At 43.2% G+C, this 18,882-nt stretch overlaps 2 protein-coding genes across 5 annotated transcripts in view; one reads left to right on the forward strand and one right to left on the reverse strand.

Moving 5' to 3' along the window:
- Nucleotides 1–1,481: 1,481 nt before the first annotated feature.
- Nucleotides 1,482–4,958, forward strand: ckma (creatine kinase, muscle a). Its single transcript, XM_040011991.1, has 8 exons — nucleotides 1,482–1,614; nucleotides 2,817–3,024; nucleotides 3,148–3,302; nucleotides 3,468–3,600; nucleotides 3,693–3,864; nucleotides 3,975–4,098; nucleotides 4,192–4,381; nucleotides 4,466–4,958. Exons 2-8 carry the CDS (start codon nucleotides 2,832–2,834, stop codon nucleotides 4,642–4,644), a joined length of 1,146 nt encoding a protein of 381 aa, XP_039867925.1. The 5' UTR covers nucleotides 1,482–1,614; nucleotides 2,817–2,831; the 3' UTR covers nucleotides 4,645–4,958.
- A 3,826-nt stretch (nucleotides 4,959–8,784) lies between these two features.
- mark4a (MAP/microtubule affinity-regulating kinase 4a) overlaps nucleotides 8,785–18,882 on the reverse strand; it is a 30,419-nt gene continuing 20,321 nt past the window's right edge. The window contains exons 11-18 of one of the 4 annotated variants that reach the window (XM_040011978.1): nucleotides 18,766–18,875; nucleotides 17,889–18,075; nucleotides 17,417–17,628; nucleotides 16,609–16,712; nucleotides 13,684–13,968; nucleotides 11,626–11,708; nucleotides 11,009–11,053; nucleotides 10,728–10,909 (exon numbers count right to left, since the gene is read on the reverse strand). In XM_040011978.1, the coding sequence (XP_039867912.1) occupies nucleotides 10,845–10,909; nucleotides 11,009–11,053; nucleotides 11,626–11,708; nucleotides 13,684–13,968; nucleotides 16,609–16,712; nucleotides 17,417–17,628; nucleotides 17,889–18,075; nucleotides 18,766–18,875 (1,091 nt within the window). In that variant the 3' untranslated portion in view covers nucleotides 10,728–10,844. Of the gene's footprint in view, nucleotides 10,910–11,008; nucleotides 11,054–11,625; nucleotides 11,709–13,683; nucleotides 13,969–16,608; nucleotides 16,713–17,416; nucleotides 17,644–17,888; nucleotides 18,076–18,765; nucleotides 18,876–18,882 lie in introns of all 4 variants that reach the window. The other 3 variants (XM_040011970.1, XM_040011962.1, XM_040011955.1) reach the window with 3 other exon arrangements.

The following is an 18,882-nucleotide window of genomic DNA, read 5'->3' on the forward strand; positions in this document are numbered from 1 at the left end:
CCTGAAATATGACTGAAGTGCAAATTTTCATCATCATTTCATGGCCAGGTGAGACCTGTACCCTTGTTATTTCATGAAATAATAAGCCGATAAAGAATATAGAGTTAATTCCAAGTGTTAAGTTTGCATTTGTATTGTTTTGCTGAAGAGCAAAACAAAAACAAGATCATAAAGATAGCAAAAAAGTTTAGAAGTGACCAAATCAACAATCTGATGACTTAAGAAAATAGTCATTAGGAAGAGATAGGCGCATCACTGTCAGACTCTGCAAACCACTGGCTCCAAGACAAGAAGAGAAAATTTGACTTGTGGAAAACATCTATAATAGGATACAAAGACCTGCAAAATGTATTGACATGAATATTTGAAATTATTTGTCTACAGAAATATCTGTACATAAGGGTAAAAGCTGGAAATCAATATTAGATGGTTGTGATCTTTGCAGCCCAACACGACACTGCAATAAAAGCAGGTGTTACTCTGTCATGGACATCAATGCATGGGCTCAGGAACAGTTCCATACATTGGAACACAGTTCATCATGCCATCCACAAATCAGGGAAAAGTTTTGTATTTTTTTCTACATGATAAAGAAATACTGTGTTGCACATAAACTGCACGAAATAAAAGTGTAGAATTACAGAAAATGTTCTGTTAGCTCATTGTGCACACAGTCCTATACTGCGAACCCACCGTATAAATCATACATTTCTACAGTAGTTATTGAAAAGGGAAAAAATGGGAACATTCTGTAATTGAATTTTTTTATCTATTACTTAATTACTTTGGTTAGTATGAATGGCCATGGAGGAGGATCTTCATCGGCAGGAAAAGATACAGGAGTTGTTAAAATACAGTGAAAAGTTTATCAATTGTGTTCTCCTTCACATTTTCCAAAGCCACACTGCGGGCCAATTACAGTCTTTGGGGGGCCTGTTCTGGCCCCCAGGCATTATGTTTGACACCCCTGGTGTAGATCAAAGAAGTGCAATGATCGAAACCTGACCAATCACTCTGTTTGATTCAGTGTGTTTATGCCTTCCATAGCATAAACCAGCTTCGGTGGGTGGTGGGACATTGCTCACCATTAAGATGCGAGGAGCATTTCTAGATAACAGCCATTTGATAAGTGAAGAAAATACCAACTCTTTCTAACCTTCACACCTACAGTAAGGAACCCTGACCTCCAAAGTGTGCTTGACAAAAGTGAAACTCAGCTTATTTCAGTGGCCTTTCCCCATTACCACCCCAGCCTCACTCATGTGACCTCCTCCTCCCCTTTCACATGCTCCCACACTCCAACTACAGCTATGTATGGGCCAAGGGTTGGTGGGGGGCTGTGCGGAGGCTGACGGGGGTGAGGTTACAGCTGCAGCACCCGTCTTGAATGACTGAGCTGTAAATGTGTCTCTTTCATAAACTGTGCAGTATCAGTGCAGAGGCTCTGGCCAATGAGGCTGCAGTAGGCACTAAAATGGCCAAGCCAATGGCTAGTGTCTGTGTGGTATATAAAGAGGGGCCAGAGACCTCCAGAGTTGGGTGACCCCTATTTTGGCTGTGGTGAACAGGATCTGATCCCAAGGACTGTTACCTCTGTACTTGTCTGGTGTGCAGGTAAAGAAATGATTAGTTTTGTGGGGTTAAAGAAGAGCAGACGTGGAGATATGGATTGGGAGAACAAGCCAAGCATTTAAAATAGCACAAACAATTAGTTCTGGCTACTTTTTCTTTTAATGAAAAGCTGTGGACATGAAGTCCATGATGAAATCAAAGGATAATTGTGCAACAAATCTGGTACGTTTGCATCCATATGATGCATTAAAAAAAGAGCTAATTTCATTGAATTGTTCTCCGTTAAGATTAAGCTTAAGCTTAAAGATCATGCTTTAACAGACAGGCTGTGGTTCCAGTGATAACTTGTGTCACTCCACTCTTTATTCTTGCTCTCTGCATATGATTTTCTTTTGGACAGTGATTTATGTGGACAGGTGCTTCGCAGTTTGATACATGTAGGAGAGACAGACTGAAGTCCCCCATGTCTCATCTGCGACTTTTGCTGTTTCAAAGTTACACTTTTGGAGCTTTTTGGCTGTAAACTAATCAGAAAATTGTCACATTGAAAGGGATTACTGATTTAAAGAACGGCTAATTTTGTAAATCAGTTTGGGACTGAGGTGCAGATCATATTTCATGTGATGTAACGAGTGCGTCATTGCATGCATCATGTACGTACTCGTGTTGAACAGCTTATCAGGTAATGAGAGTAAGAAGAGTATGTCCATATATATTGTTGGATCGCAGTAGCTGGACAAGTGTGCTGCTAATCAGGCTTCTTTCAGCATTGTGACAATTATACTGTTGCAATAATCCTGTACAGTGACACAAAGACCTTGTAGTGCTTTCAGTGAAAACATGCCTGTGCTGGAACTGACCAGTCAAGTTTTCATTTATGTTCATTTATGTGTCAATGTGCAATCAGGACAGTTGTGATTGTACGTATAAAGCTTTGCTTGTAGATACTGAGGACATAAAGGGTACACATTCAGATGCACTTGTGCTAAAAATACCCAGCCAACAGGCACTCCTCCCTGTACTCTGTTTCAAAGTGACATCTGAGCTGCTGGAAATTGAGTGACACTTGTTACCAAGATTCCTCTGCCGACACCGCTTAAAACTTGCAGCTGTCACACAGAATATCCCGTATCTCCAAATGCTGCAGAAATTTTGTGACTATTTTGATCACCTCCACAATCTCCAGATGAAACAGTTTATTATCGTTCCAAGATTTAGTCAAAGGCTTTTCCCTCATTTTGCAGTGTTAGAAAGCAATCATGCCTTTCGGAAACACCCACAACAACTTCAAGCTCAACTACAAAGTTGAGGAGGAGTTCCCAGATCTGTCCAAGCACAACAACCATATGGCCAAGGTTCTGACCAAGGAGATATATGGCAAGCTGAGGGACAAACAGACACCCAGTGGATACACTCTGGATGATGTCATCCAGACTGGTGTAGACAACCCTGGTGAGATATGTTTCATATCAGATAAAGAAATCTGTTTCATTCGTGATTAACATTAGCCATAAAAACTAATTCTTTCATTTCTGTTCCCCCTCCGAACACATACTTCTTACTTACACTCTTCAGGTCACCCCTTCATCATGACTGTTGGCTGTGTTGCTGGTGATGAGGAGTCCTATGAGGTCTTCAAGGATCTGCTTGACCCTGTCATCTCCGACCGTCATGGTGGATACAAGCCCACTGACAAGCACAAGACTGACCTCAACCATGAGAACCTGAAGGTACCGCAGATTTCATGGAGGAGAAGTACTTTAACAAAAGACTTACTGCACAAGTCTTCAGATGTCGAACTGATTTAATGGTTTAGCACATCTGTGCATTGCTCCAGGAACTCTGTTATTTATTTATCTTTTTTCACCTGGGACTCAAAGTTTATTTGTCTTTAGGGTGGTGACGACTTGGACCCCAACTACGTTCTGTCTAGCCGTGTTCGTACTGGTCGCAGCATCAAGGGATTCACCCTGCCCCCCCACAACAGCCGTGGAGAGCGCAGAATTATTGAGAGGCTGTCCATTGAGGGTAAGTATTCAAAGGAAAAGGACTGCGTCTTTGAATTTAAGCGTCCAGTGTCAGTATGGACAATATTATCCCTGCTTTGCTCCTAACTGCAGCTCTGAACAGCCTGGATGGTGAGTTCAAGGGAAAGTACTACCCCCTGAAGACCATGACTGATGCTGAGCAGGAGCAGCTGATCGCTGATCACTTCCTGTTTGACAAGCCCGTGTCTCCCCTGCTGACCTGCGCTGGTATGGCCCGTGACTGGCCTGATGGCAGAGGCATCTGGTGAGCACTGTCATTAAGTGTTAGTAGGCTGAATGTGAAACATTTTCCTTAGAAATCTTTTGTCTGCATTATCTGTGTGTTCCCCTAAATGTGAAACTATATCTGCTCAGGCACAATGAAAACAAGACCTTCTTGGTCTGGGTGAATGAGGAGGATCATCTTCGTGTCATCTCCATGCAGAAGGGTGGCAACATGAGGGAGGTGTTCAGGCGTTTCTGCGTTGGCCTGCAGAAGGTATGCAGATATAACAGGCCTCGGAAAGCCGGGATGAAATGAAAACAATTGTTCAGGATGTTTCCACGACTCTTCTTCTTTCAAACCTGCCAGATTGAGGAGATCTTCAAGAAGCACGACCGTGGCTTCATGTGGAATGAGCATCTCGGATACATCCTGACCTGCCCCTCCAACCTGGGCACTGGCCTGCGTGGTGGCGTCCATGTCAAACTGTCCAAGCTGAGCACACATCCCAAGTTTGAGGAGATCCTCACCAGGCTGCGTCTGCAGAAGCGTGGCACAGGTAAACACTCATATGTTTGTGGACCAGCTTGAACAGCCCAGTGAAATCTCCACTGCGACTCTGACTTTTGCCCTTTCTCTTTAGGTGGTGTGGACACTGCCTCTGTGGGTGGTGTGTTTGACATCTCCAACGCCGACCGTCTGGGCTCCTCTGAAGTGGAGCAGGTCCAACTGGTGGTTGACGGTGTCAAGCTGATGGTTGAGATGGAGAAGAAGCTGGAGAAGGGAGAGAGCATTGACAGCATGATCCCAGCCCAGAAGTAGAGAGGGACAATCTTCCGTTTTTCTCGTGACCGTTCATGTGTAATCGAGCCAACTGATGGACACGCAGAGGAAACAGCCGCTCAACTAGAGACTCTTGACTCTGAAAACTTCTTTCTCTTCTTTCTTGCTTTTTCTTTTCTCTGTCCTCTTTTTTTTTTTTTAAGTTCTCCCGTGTTGGTTGGTAACATCCTGGGATCAGCCTCCACTGAGCTGGGCTTGCCTGGCGAATGTGGCATCACCTACTTTTTGTTATAAAAAGTAAAGATTATTGAAGCTGCTCATACTGCTCAATAATAAAGTGCCCTGTAAAACAACTAAACGAGTCGTTTTTGTCTTGTTGCAGTATAATCGACAGACGTTTTGGAAAGTAGTAGCTTTGAAAACAAGATGGCAAAATGATGGAAAAAATTGCCAACATCAGTGAATTTTATTCATCTTCAGCTCCATGTTCTCCTTACGCATCACACCCACTCATTTCAGGTTACAGTTTGCTTCTGATGGGAGGAATTAAACAGTGGAAGAGAGTAAAATTACTCATACAGGTCAAACTGTGTGTGTTCTTAAGTCTCTTTTGCATGTAACATTAACTGTATCCAAAATCAGTTTTGAAATGACAGTGAATGTTAAATACTGAGCCCCTCGGGTTTCTAATACTGTCATCATCCACCATTTAAACCATTTAGACCAGTGATACACCTTTTCCGAGCAGGTATACAAGCATTTACCCAAACACTCATGTCACCAAAACCTCTTTTTGAGAATTCTTCACAGTAGAATCCCCCTGATTCATCCATCTTATACTATGAGTGAGTTGTTTAACCATAAGTTATTTGCTTTTCTCTTTTTTTTCAACCCATTTAGTTCAAAAGTTCCAGCTGAAATGCTCAGCAAACAACCTGAAACGTTTCTATGGCTTGAATGCAGACAGGGACTTGGAAATTCAAGTTAAAACTGCACAATTTATTCCAACTGTAGCTGTCCTCGTGCAGGATCTAAATCATTTTTCTTATGTACGAGGTGCACTCAAAGACTTCACAGACTCCTGTTGTGCAGCATGGTACGGTCATGTGTACGTAAAAGATGTCAAGTAGGACTTTAAGAGACGTGATTCCACATTTTGTCACTCTATCAACATGAAAACCTGTGATAGACAAAGTTCTGTAGATAGGATTTTGCACTTTGTACCATGGAGCTGAGGCAGTATATGGGCATCTTTGACCCAACATTCAGACCCAGGATCTAGCATGAATTTGTCCCTCAGTGTCATATTATTGTTGGGTTTTTACCTCACAACATAAAGAGGCGAATTTGTTGTGATCTGGTGCTATATAAATAAAATCAAACTGAACTGAGTATTTCCAATGTAGAGTTCTATAGTAGCAGCCTACTACAGAACAATCAGCTCAAATGCACGTGCAAGTGTTTGGACCATACCAGCACAATCGTTGCTCACCGCCTGCTCTGCTACACAGAGCTGCGTCTCTGCGACCTTGTCTTCTTCGCCGCAACAAGTCTTGTAATTCTTTGACTGCACCTCATACTCTACGCTGTGGTATGTTTTACGGCATATCCAAAGACTTCTATAAACTCAAGATGCCCTCTTGAATGAGTGCTGAAGCTATCCTGTTGCAACAAGGTGGAGTGAAGTTACTGTGTCTCACATGAGCCCTTCTGTTACTTTTTGTGAAGGGGGGTGGGGGATATTCTGGCATTTCATTTAGCAACTCATATCTGAAAAGTGACTGTGTGTGTCTGCATTTCACAAAGCTTCCAGTCCAAGGTGTGCATCACATTTCATTTTTTCCAGTATAACCCAAACTCTGAACTCATGCAAGATTGCAGCTTGGTTTTGTTCCCCATTATCACTGACAGAAACTGCTTTAATCTAGAATTACTTCCCTTGCTCTAGCTATAAATAAACCTTGAGCTCTAAGATATATACTATATTCATATATTTTATATACAGCCATCAACTGACTGATATAAATCCTGTTTTTTTTAATGATATTATTCTAAAAAATAAATAAAGTACCTGTGCAAATATCCACAAATCGAAGTGTTTCACATTTAAGACATTGGCGCCTTCCAGTGGCTAGTTCTGGGTATTACCTATACAGGTACACTGGAAGGAGCTGATTCAAGTCAAAGCAAAGTGCATTGAGGTCTATATTACCTAATGCTAATATACACCACAATGAAAAACGTCCAGGGAGAGGACAAGGACAGACTCCTGATGTCCACTCTGGTGTCTGCTTCTCACCCTGAGGGGGAGGGCAGGTCAACATCGACTTCCCCTGCTGGGCTACGTGAAACAGCAAACACCATACTGGACTGAAAATGTAGAACAATGTGAGAGAGTGGATGATGGCTGACCATTTCCCTGCAATAAAGAAAGACGAATGCTCGACCGGATAAAGTTGGCGGTACGTATGGAGGCGGCGAACAGAAGGTCAGCGATCCCTGTAAAATGTAGGGGTGGGAATGGAATGGGGTGGGGCTGGGTGGTGGGGGTAGGTCACCATGAGCAAAGCCACAACTGAGAGACAGTATTAACAGTAAATCAGCAGCCAAACAATATGATCTCTGTAGCCTACGCAAATATCACAGTACATTATTCACTAAAAACAGGGAGGGAGAATAGAAAGCTCTCGCACTTTTCTCTCTCTCTTTTTTTTGTTTTTTACTTTTTTACATTAAATGTGTATTGTATGAAGGCGCTGGGGGTAGTTCACTTTAAAGGCAACTGGACTAACAAGAAGAAAACACTGTCCACACTGCCTTCGTCGTGCCTTTCCGAATACAGAGCGCTCCCCCCTCCCCTGATCCCCACGGTCATCAGTAATGGACAGAGCAGTTAATACACGTACCACAAGAAAAAGAAAAGAAAAAAGAAAAAGGGCGGGCGTTAGAGGAGTGCACGCCGCCTCTGTGTGTGTGACGGCGAGTGTGTAATCCGCTTGGCCGATCCACTTTTTGGCGTTTCCCACCGACAGAACTGAGGCGACGACTAAAGTGAGATCACGACTGAGGTGAGATCGCACGGCACAGAATAGAAGCGGCAGAAGAGCTGCCCTGCACTGAAAATACACCAGAAATACTGAATCTCTCTAAGTCTGTGGTGGGGTGAGTGACGGCCCACCTCTGCTAATGACAACTGACTTATTACAAGGCTGCTAAAGAAAAGTGAAGGTTGGTGAAATCTAAATGACTCGGTTGGGGGTCGGTCACAAATACTGAAGGACGTTGATTTTAGCCAATTTTAGCTCCTGTATTTATTATAGAGGGTCATTAAGGACAACTTACTGCACCGAATTATCATATGTAATAATTTAAGAGCGTTATCCCAGCAAACATACTGAAATATAAATGATGGACATAGCCAGAGTGAAATCAGCAAATGGTTTTTAGCTTTGCATTCTGAAGCCTCAATGGTAGCTTTGTGGCAGCTGCCTTAATAGAATCTTTTTGCCCACACATTATTGCAGTGGACTGCATACAGGTCATACAGACTAACACATGGATGCAGCCTCTGTGGCTGACCTATTGGTTTTTGGATTATTCGGGCAATTCTATATTATTTGCCAGATTATTTCATTATAAATTATCCAAAAGGCAGCACGGTGGCATGGTGGTTAGCACTGTTGCCACACAGCAAGAAGGTCCTGAGTTCAATTCCAACATCAGGCCGGGGTCTTTCTGTGTGGAGCTTGCGTGTTCTCCCCGTGTTTGCGTGGATTCCTTCCGGGTACTCCGGCTTCCTCCCACCGTCCAAAGACATGCAGCTTGCGGGGATAGGTTAATTGGATAATCCAAATTGTGACTAGGTGTGAATGTGTGAATGAAAGTGAGTGCGAATCGTTGTCTGTGTGTTGGCCCTGCGACAGACTGGCGACCTGTCCAGGGTGTACCCCGCCTCTCGCCCTATGACAGCTGGGATAGGCTCCAGCGCCCCCCGCGACCCTGAAAAGGATAAGCGGAAGCAAATGGATGGATGGATTATCCAAAAGGTACCAATACCACAAACATAGTTCAAAGATCCAGTTCAGTAGCTCATATTAACAAAGATTGGCAGACACCAATGAGCTACAGTTGCAATCTGTTAACACATCTGTAAAGGGACTGTAAGGCCAACACTGTTTCTGTACCACAGTGCAAGCATGCTATTAAGTGCTGTGAAGAAGATGAGAGTCTATGGAGATTGATTCACATTTTGGAGCCTGCCTCAAGTGGCCACTAGAAGAACTGCAGTGTTTGGCACTTGAACTTTTTTTCATTACTGGAGGTTATAACTTGGTTACTACTGGTAATGGGAAAAGAGCACCATCTGTCTTCCCTTTTTTCAACCCATGTGATTGACAGCTTAATTTTGACAGTAACTGATAGTCTTTTGACTTAAGCATAACGTAGTTTGAGTCATAATTTAGGTGTCATAAATTGGTTTAGATTTAGTTTTGACTGGTAACAGTTGCTCCACACCATTTCCAAAGGATTTTTTTCTTTGACATCAAATGCAAAATGTGTCCACATGTCTGATCTTCTCTTCTTTCCAAGCGCTGGATATTTTGATTCTCACATAAGAAACAGGGAGCATGACAGCTAGCTGTGACGTAGTTGTACCATTTCACAGTGGCAGATCATATATGCGCATCTAACCTTTCTACACTTCTACACAACTTCATTAGTTCTGATTGGATCTCATCTCTCCAGGATGTTTTCATACCAGTTTTATCTGTGGATGAAAGTGCATTTCATCACACTTTTTGTCCTCCTGCATTAGCTTTTATTTAGTTATCACCTTGTTTATGTCTGAAAAAGCATTTTGTTGATGACTCTCTGTGATAAATGATCAGCTGATCAGGATAAGAAATGTTTCCCTCGTGGTGAGAATGTTTTGTCCGCTCTTTGTAATCAGCACATTTTTCCCTTTGGAACTATTTTTTAATGTTGGATGTTTAGAATGAGCACTGATCTAACTCACCACTGAAATGTTTGCTGGGATAATAAAAGGAGGAAATCAGCTGGACTGATTTAGCGTTAAAGAAGGCTGAAAAATGGAGCTTGACCTTACAGTTACTACTGACCGACATTAGCTAAATTTGAAGCGTCTGCTCTCGTCACTCAGAGAAACTAATGTGACTGAGAGGCCATAACTCCGTGCTGCACTCAAGCTTCTGACTGGCTGTTTCAACGGCCCGTCAACCCCATCCCCTGACCTTAATCCGGCGTGTTTGTCACTGCTGTATTTACCCGACTCAAAGCAACGTAACACTGCGGCTGCTCGTGTGATTGCTGAGTTGGACCATTTCCTTGTTTGTGCATGTTACTATTTCAGCAGGATAACTATCGGTGAGGGGGGAATATTAAAAATTAAAAAAACAAAACAGTAACACAATGTAAAGGTGACATATAAAAAAAAAGTGTTAAAAAAAGGATGGCTGAGGATGTCAGAGAGACAGGAGGTGATTTTCTGCAGTGGTGAAAGTGACAGTGAGTAAAAACAATGACCAGAACAATAAATAACAAAATAAAGAGTCATTATGGCTAGGAGTAGCAATAAAAAATATTCAACTTATTCCATCTGATCCAGGTCCAGTGGGAGCAGTAGCTCAGGGAAGGGAAAGCTGAGCTGTGTTGGGTAGGGTGGAGAGAGAAGGGGGCAGGGGGTAGGAGGGTGGATGTTTTAGTCTGTATGACTTTACGGATCAGGTGTGTGTCTATCAGTGTGTGTGTGTGTGTGTGTGTGTGTGCATGTGTGCGTGCAGGGGGGAGGTTAGTCTTGAAAGAGACAGAAGGAGACATCTTTTCTTTCGGGTCCAGCCCCTCACCTCTTCTCTGTTTTTTTGTTTTCCTTTTTTGATTTCCTTTGCGCACACACATCAACAACACTCACACGGAACCACGCACTCGTATGCAAACGCACCCTCTCGATCAAAGTTCAAGGTCCTTAGAGATTTGGGTGGCAATGTCCCGAAAAGCTAGCGGCGCCCCCCAGAGTCGCGTGTAGCGCACCCCGTTAGAAGTCTCAGAGGTGCCTGTGGAAAGATGGCACACCTCGGCCTCGAAAGCCACGCGGCCCCCTGCCACGCCATGGGTGCAGGAGAGCAGAAAGGGGCCGGCATGGTGGACCTGGCAGCCACATCCGAGAGCTGCCTCCCGCAGAGCCAATACCACCTCCGCAGGGTCCCGCCGCCCGCCGCCTCTCAGATCCCAGCCACGTCCGACGGCCCGGGGCTCGGACGCTTTTTGATACCCAGGTAGATGGCAACTGAGGAGAGGGAGGAAAGAACAGGAAGAAAAAGGTCAGACATCTGACATGCTCTCTGTTTCTAAACGCTATCGACACAGGCAGAACTTATGTACTTACCTTGTGACCGCAAATCTCCTGATTCCCTCAGATTCATTTGTGACCCTGTTGGACAAACAGGCAACGTAAGAGGTAATCCACCAGAGCACAACGAGCCTCATGATGAGACGGCATTAACAAGTGGATATTAAATGTGGAACTGAGCAAGCATCAGCAACAACAAGCATGTGATGTTGCAAAACAACTTGTCCTCACAAAGGCACTCCTCACTCACTCACGACTTCTAAAGCATGCAGATATAAACAGTTTCCTTTAGCTTCTGTGTTACAATGCTTTCATTTTACTTACTTTCATTTACTCAACTTCACATGGAGAAAACATTAAATGATTTTTACCCCACCAACCACAAACTGGAAACACTATTCCTACAGGTATACACAGGATGCTAGTGGATAGTCTTTATAGACGATGACACTGATTCTTCCTTGATTGCAACCATGCTTGAAAACAAGTGTGTGGGACCTGGACAGAATGAAGATCATTCACGAGGCATGCAGACCAGCAGTATGAAAAAACATCAGGCATTTCTGAACTTGAGCAAATTCCAGTGTGAGCAGGCAGACAGGAAATGGGCGGCACAGGCAGACAAGAAAGAAGAGCGAGACATGGAAACTTACTAACTGTTTTTGATCCTTGTGGAAGAGTACAACCCGAGACTGATTTGTTTGAGCCCTGGCGCTTGGACGGGTCAAGATTGACCCTGATGCCATGACACGGAGAAAAGAGAACGAGATAAAGATGGAGAAAAAAGAGGGAGTAAAGGGTAAGAGCAGGGGATTTGGGGGAGGAGTAAGAGAGAGTATAAGTGAATCACAGGAAAGCAAGTGGTGGAAAAAGAGTGCAGCGCTGCAGCTGATTGGCAAGGATGAAGCTGAGGTTTGATAAGATTAGACATGTGTGATTATGATGACTGGGAGGGAGAGGGGATAATCCGGGGCCGCAGCAGGGCTTGCTGAAAGGCCTGGGTGGATAAAATGTTTTGATAAGCATGGATCCATCCCAGGCTGTGCTCAAGATGAAACACAGAACTTTACATCAACTCTACATGACTTTGTTTCATGCATTTGACGTCCTTGGTTTGAGTTCATAAGAATCTTACACCAACTGGAACAGCAAAGAAAGCCATAAACAAAAATCAAAAAACAAAAACATGTGAGAGACACTTGTGTCCTTTTTTCAATAACCATATAAGAATATGGAAATTGAATAAAAGCTATGTACATGTAGCAAGGGCTACACTATGAGGTAGTGTAACAGATTCATTATTAAGACTGTTTCCTACTGTGCTCAAAATTAATAAGATCAAGTAAAATGGATGTCTCATGTCAAGCTCTGTAGTGAGCCAGCACAGAGGTTTTATCCTTTTTTATCCTTTTGACTTCAGTCACGAGTGAGAAGCAGCAGTCCAAGACAAACGGCAGCAGCCGTCTTGAGAAGTGAAATTTCCCAACAAGTACTCTCCCCCAACGTCACATTAGCACAACATAATACCAACATAGCGTTAGCTTAGCATACAAACACGTGTATATTGGGGGTGTCCAAATTCATAGGCTGCATCCTCCCGAGGGCCCGGCCTTCACGGTCTAAGTGGGCCGGGTCCTCCGAAGGCCAGGTAGGCGGAAGTGAGCAGCTGTGAAACTGGACGGTCTAGCCTTCAGTTTTGCGTCATCGCTGCCTCGGTGGAGTTTAATAAACTTGGCCGTCTGCTCCTTGCTATCTAAAATATAACAGGACTCTGGTGTAAATTCTCGATCTTCTCACACTTCTGTTTAATCAGTTTTCCCTTTGAAATTTATTCAGCTGTAATCTCAGCCAAACCGATTTACTCATGAACAAATAAAACACTGAAAGCCAAACAATAACACCCTTCAACTCTGGGGAAAAGGAGCACGCATTTGGAGGAGTCTATGAATTTGGACAGCCTTCGTCGCGTTGCTGTGACGTAATCGGCCTACAAATGCCGCCTCAGGAGGATGCAGCCTATGAATATGGACACCCCTATTATCTTCTTAATAAGTAGTAACTGCTAATGTTGTAGCAAGTGGTTTCCACAAATGTATGATGCAGGGAGAAGCTGTGAGTCTGCTTCTGTTAAAAGTAAAAAAAACCCAAAAAAAACAGCTCCAGCTTTCTTAAAAAGACTACAGCTTTTGTAGAGTATAGCTTATGTCAGTGGTTAAGGATACAGGTAACAGAACTACACTCACATACTACAAGCTACTGTGTTCAAAGCCTAACCAATGAAAATTTCAAGTCATTCAGGAAACGACCAGCTGGTTGATTTTACTTGAATTTGTAATATTTAAAAAACTTGAAGGCGTTTGGAGGTGAACTGGAGCACAGCTTTTATAACGTGCTTCTAGTCTTTATGCTAAGGTAAGCTAATGTCTCATAGCTCATTTATATTGAAGGAATACATATGCCATGCTATTAAATGTTCTCATCTCGAGCCATTACTTTAAACAATATCATTCTATTGATTATTTATTGTCCTATCACTTGTAGAAGAGGTGGCTTGTACAAAGAGCAGTTTTCCCAGGCTGTAAATACTTTCCTGGTTAAATCAAAGAAGTTTTGATTTCATCGCCTAATGAAGACCTACAAAGCTACAGAAACTGTCATGTTTCTTGTATTCAGCAGTACCACTATACAGATCACACGTAGTGCAAGTCTACCTGCGAGTGAGTTTCGAGGTCAGCTTGGTGAAGAGGTTGGAGGTGGCCCTGGTGCGGGCATGGGTCAATGGGCTGGCGTCGTGGTGCGACAGAGTGGGTGAAGTGGGCGGGGCCGAGTAGACCGGGGGACCACGATCCCTCAGCTGTCCCCCGTGAAAGGTGCTGCGGATTGTGGAGCCTCGAGTCAGGCGGCATCGGTCTGAGGAGGAAGAGGACCCTGTAGCTCCAGCTGCAGAAATGCTGAGCGTGGAGGGAGACGCTGCCGGCATGCGGTGGCCCAGGGAACTGGAGCGAGGAAGAAAAATAAACAGGATTTAGTCTTTAGTCTTATTGACTTATAATTTTTGATAATCTGGCCTTTGAGTCTGACGTCATTAGCCGTTTCCGGGTCCAAACTCCGCCTCTAGTCCCAAAATCAAACAAACACTGACAAACTGTCTAAATTCATCTTTAATAAAATGATCAGTGTAGCTTCTTCACAAGGTGTAACAATTAAGTTTAACATCCAGGCATCCATGAAAGCAGGATTTATGGAGTTTAACGGCGTTGGGAGTTAGCTCGCTAGTTCCCATCTAAAGACGACATAACATGTTCTGACTCAGGGATTTCTGAAAAAATTACACAATTAGAAAGTACAGCAGTGATGTTTGTAGGGTTACTGAGGGGGGACTAGCTGGTATATAATGATGTGCTACGTAGTGGCTAGCTACACGGCTATGGTTAGCATAACATAAACACATTAGCACAGTGAAGCTGGAGGATGAACGCTAACTTTTTTCCACTTGATAAAAGTTAACGTGAGGGTTCCTGATGGTTAGGGACAAACGCAATCGCATGGCAGGATGCTGTAAACGCACCAAACTCCAGTCAGGAGAACAACTGAGATAATCCATCCACAACATAAGGTTAGTCATTAATACAGTGGCTTGCAAAAGTATTCGGCCCCCTTGAACTTTTCCACATTTTGTCAAATTACAGCCACAAACATGAATCAATTTTATTGGAATTCCACGTGAAAGACCAACACAAAGTGGTGTACACGTAAGAAGTAAAACGAAAATCATACATGATTCCAAACATTTTTTTTTACAAATAAATAACTGAAAAGTGGGGTGTGCGTAATTATTCAGCCCCCTTTGGTCTGAGTGCAGTCAGTTGCCCATAGACATTGCTTGATGAGTGCTAATAACTAAATAGAGTGCACCTATCGCTTACGGATATTTGCCATGTTAATGCGGTTATGGCGTTAAGGTCATTTTAAAGAGATTAACGCTGACAGCACTAATTGTAAGGTTTTAAAAACTGAGCTTTAAAACATGCTGTTAATGAATAGTGGTAAAAAAAAAATCACAGTTAATTTTGCAAATTGGCCACATTATCAACAAGACAACCACGTCATTGTTAAAAGGATGTCGTATTCTTTTCAGAACGTACCAATATGTTGGCATCTTCAACTCCGTCTCCACCATCTCCAAACCATACATCACAGCAGGTCATTACCATCTTCTAAACCTTTTTACTCTTGCTGCTGTCCCACCACACACCTCACTGTCCTCATACATGTCCTGCACCACCCACATACTTTTCTGCCACTCCTGAGTTCCTCATGCTGTACCACAGTTCCTCTCTTGGCACCCTATCACATGCTTTCTCTAGATCCACAAAGACACAGTGAAGCTCATTCTGACCTTCTCTATACTATATCCCAAACCAAACATCCCATCTGTAGTGCTCACTGTTCGTCACATGTCTTCTTAACCTAGCTTCAACAACCATAGTTTCATGGTCGACCTTTTCCCTCTACAGTTATTACAGCTCTGTACATGACCCTTGTTCTAAAAAAAGCATACCAGCACACACTTCATTCCTCGAGGATCCTTTCACTCAGACTGTGTTAAACAATCTGGTCAAAAACTCGAGTGCCCTCTCTGCTAGACGTTTTCATATCTCCGCAGGTATGTTGGTTAGACTGATCCCCTTTTCATTTTTCATCCCCTTCAAGCTGCCCTCCTTGCTAACCCCCTTCATTTCTTATTTCACTAATTTTCCTCCATCTGTGCTCCTCTCTCTCCCATTTTCTACATACATCAGCTCCTCAATATACTCTTTCCATCTTCTCAACACACTCTTGTCACTTGTTAGCCCATTTCCATCTCTATCCTTAATTCCAGCTCTGTCTCACTGCATAGCCGATTGATACAAGTCTTTTTCTCCTTCCTTAGTGTCCAGCCTCGCATGCAGCTAACTATAAGCCTCATCCTTTGCCACCTCTCTCTTTGCCTCTCAGTGCTCCTGTCTACTTTCTTCTTCTTCCTGGCTACCTACTTTTTCTTTGCTAACCTCTTCTTTTAAATATTGTCCTGTACTTCATCCTGAACCATCTCAATCCTTCTTGAACTCTGCGAAACGCTCTTCCTTCATCAACTTCCACCACTTAATCCTTGCCTCTGCCTTTACGCACTTCCTCTTCTTGGCCAAAGCGATCCTATAGACCTCCATCCTGACACAGATACAGTATCAGCCAGCTCTCTCCCTTTACATTTACAGCCCTCTCACCTCCACATTCCTGCCTTCTTTTTTCCTATTGCTGCCTACCAACATGCCTTCCACCTCTCCTCTTCCTTTGTCTTTGGTCAACAACACCACATTGACTGATAGCCTACTGATTTGGTATGGTAATCTCTTGCTTTAGGATCTGCATATTTGATTCAGCTAAGATTTTATGCTGGATACCCTCCCTGACATAACCCTCACCAGGACACTGACTTGTGGTGCCCTGTGACTCAGTTCGTAAATATTATCAGAACAAAGGACTAAAAGCCCCAATCCAATCCATCTTCCTTTGAAGGTTAATGATACCAAATATCCGCTACCTGCTTAAAGTCTCTGTGAATCTGTACGACTACTGACGACACAAAGTGGTACCTGTTGTCTTTGCCGTTCTGCAGAAGAGAGTGTCTATCAGTTCCTGAACGGTCGGTGCACACATATGTATTCCGGCGTGTCATGGCGCTTCCGGGGATGTTATTCTATCCGAGGAGAAGAGTAATTTCAGAACACATACTAGCTTAGAGAGTTGTTGAGGAAATTAAACTGTGATTCATACAGTGAAGCTGTACTGTAATGCAAATCCATGATCTGTACTGAACTTTGACATTTTACAAAGATATCTGTTGGAGCTACATTGGAAGCAGACAGGACTACGGCTGAGTGAATATAAAACACCTAGAATGCATTTTTTAAATGTTACAATATTTATTACAATTTACAGACCTCCAACAAACCATTTTAACCTTTTAACAACATGAAAACAAGATCTGTATCTAAAAATCTACTTTAAAAAAAGGTAGACAAAATATATATATATATATATATATATATATATATATATATTTTTTTTTTTTTTTTTAAGGAAAAAAAAGCCATAGCTTCGCGATTATGTAAATAATTATTTTAGGCCTTTCCTTATTTTCCATTATATACACATGTATACATATATATACATATAGACATATATATGTCCTTCTGACTATGCAAGCACAAGGTTTGTGTTTTTTTTAACTTGTCTAAGAAGCTATACAACCTTAATGACTACTTATGTGAGTGCTAACAGTAGTAAAACTATACTTGCTGAGGAGTAGTGAAGACCAATTTTCCGATTCTTGCAGTAAAACCTATGCTCTTGGTTCGATGCCCAGCTTTCTGCTTCTTGAAGAGTAAATGTGTCACTTACCGTGGTGGCAGTCATGTCTTTGCGACGGTCTGGGATTTCAGACTTGTTGGGGTTGTTGGCACTGCTAACCATTGGACTAGAGGGAGGCAGGCTGCGGCTCCCCATCACACTGCAGCTAGCCTTGCGTGGAGGCATCCTTCCCTCCCGCAGTTCTCGGTCGCCCGTGCTGGTTGGGCTCCGCTTGGGGTGCATGACGGGCATGGAGGGCCCGCCTTTGTTGTGGAGGACAGCAGAGCACAGACACATAGGAATTCATATAAGGAATATTCTGTGGATGACTGGGTGAAAGCAGAGCTGTCACAACAGTGCTTACAGACCTAAATAAGACCCTCATTTGAATAACTGCCAATTAGAAAACCTTCCTTGTCATATCAGCCGAGACCCAATGACAGGTTGTGGTCACTGGACAAGGAGGAAGTTCGTGGTTCCAGATTTCATCACAGCTCAGAAAGAGTTTAGAAAAGAGACTCACAGAAGTCACTGTGTCGTCGCTGCCTGTGGTAGGTGGAGGCACTACGCTGAGTCTTGCTATGTGACGAAGAGGTGGAGGAGGAGGAGGAGCCAGTGGCTGAGGAGTGCTTGTTGGTCCCGTTGGTGATAGGGCTGGGTCGTACCCTCGCCAGGGACAGGCTACTAGCAGTGCGGGCGTCACTGCCGTCCTATAATGTCCCAGTGATATTGGACAGAATGATATTAGAAAGTGTGACAGTGCAGAGGGTTTGAAGAGATAAGGAGATGGTATGTAGTGATTTCAGACACAAAGATTGGAGTCAGAATTTGGAATAAGGGCTCTGAGAAGAGATATGAAAAAAGAGATTTTTGAAAACACACAACAAACAATTAAATAATATTAATTTTGTCCCATTGGACCCATTGATCCTTGCCAGATACGGTCTGCATCGATATGCACTGCAACATTGACTGAGCTAAGGAGAATGTGTGGCTATCTGGCTTTATGTTGTTTATCTACAAGCCTGGTAAAGGCATCATACTATTCTAAACTAGGCAAACTTAAACACTGATGCAAACGATTCCAATTCCTGCTGATCCAGCACTAACATCTGCACCACTGTACTGGCTGGAAAGGCGGTGCAGTGGTTAGCACTGTTTCCTCACAGTCCAAAGGTTCTTGGTCCAGTGTCTTGCATCCAGTGTGCATGTTCTCTGTGTGCGTTTAAACCAGAAACTTCATCCTCAAGTTCAAAGGTAAACTGTTGATTCTAAACTGGTTATGTGTGAAGATGGAAGGTAGATAAAGCACTGAAGCGCTGTGTGGAAAAGGTTAATGTACCTTATAGTCAAATATGCATAAATAAATAATACAGGTAAGATACATCTACAGAACTCACATCGCCTTTGCGGCCGAGCAGTAGGTAGGTAGCGGTGACCTCGTTATATTTTTGATTAAGCAGAGAGTCCTTGATTTCCTCTGGAGTGAAGCCCATCCCGACCATAACCTCTGAACC

This window comes from Simochromis diagramma, unplaced genomic scaffold (genome assembly GCF_900408965.1).
Source record: "Simochromis diagramma unplaced genomic scaffold, fSimDia1.1 OVJJ01000123.1, whole genome shotgun sequence".
NCBI classification, from domain to species: Eukaryota; Metazoa; Chordata; class Actinopteri; order Cichliformes; family Cichlidae; genus Simochromis; species Simochromis diagramma.

Excerpts from the sequence above, each read along its gene's own strand:
- ckma (XM_040011991.1), top strand. The coding sequence starts at position 2,832 with ATGCCTTTCGGAAACACCCACAACAACTTCAAGCTCAACTACAAAGTT. Across the intron at positions 4,099-4,191 it reads TCTGCGTTGGCCTGCAGAAG|ATTGAGGAGATCTTCAAGAA; the intron begins GTATGCAGATAT and ends CAAACCTGCCAG. Across the intron at positions 4,382-4,465 it reads TCTGCAGAAGCGTGGCACAG|GTGGTGTGGACACTGCCTCT; the intron begins GTAAACACTCAT and ends CTTTCTCTTTAG.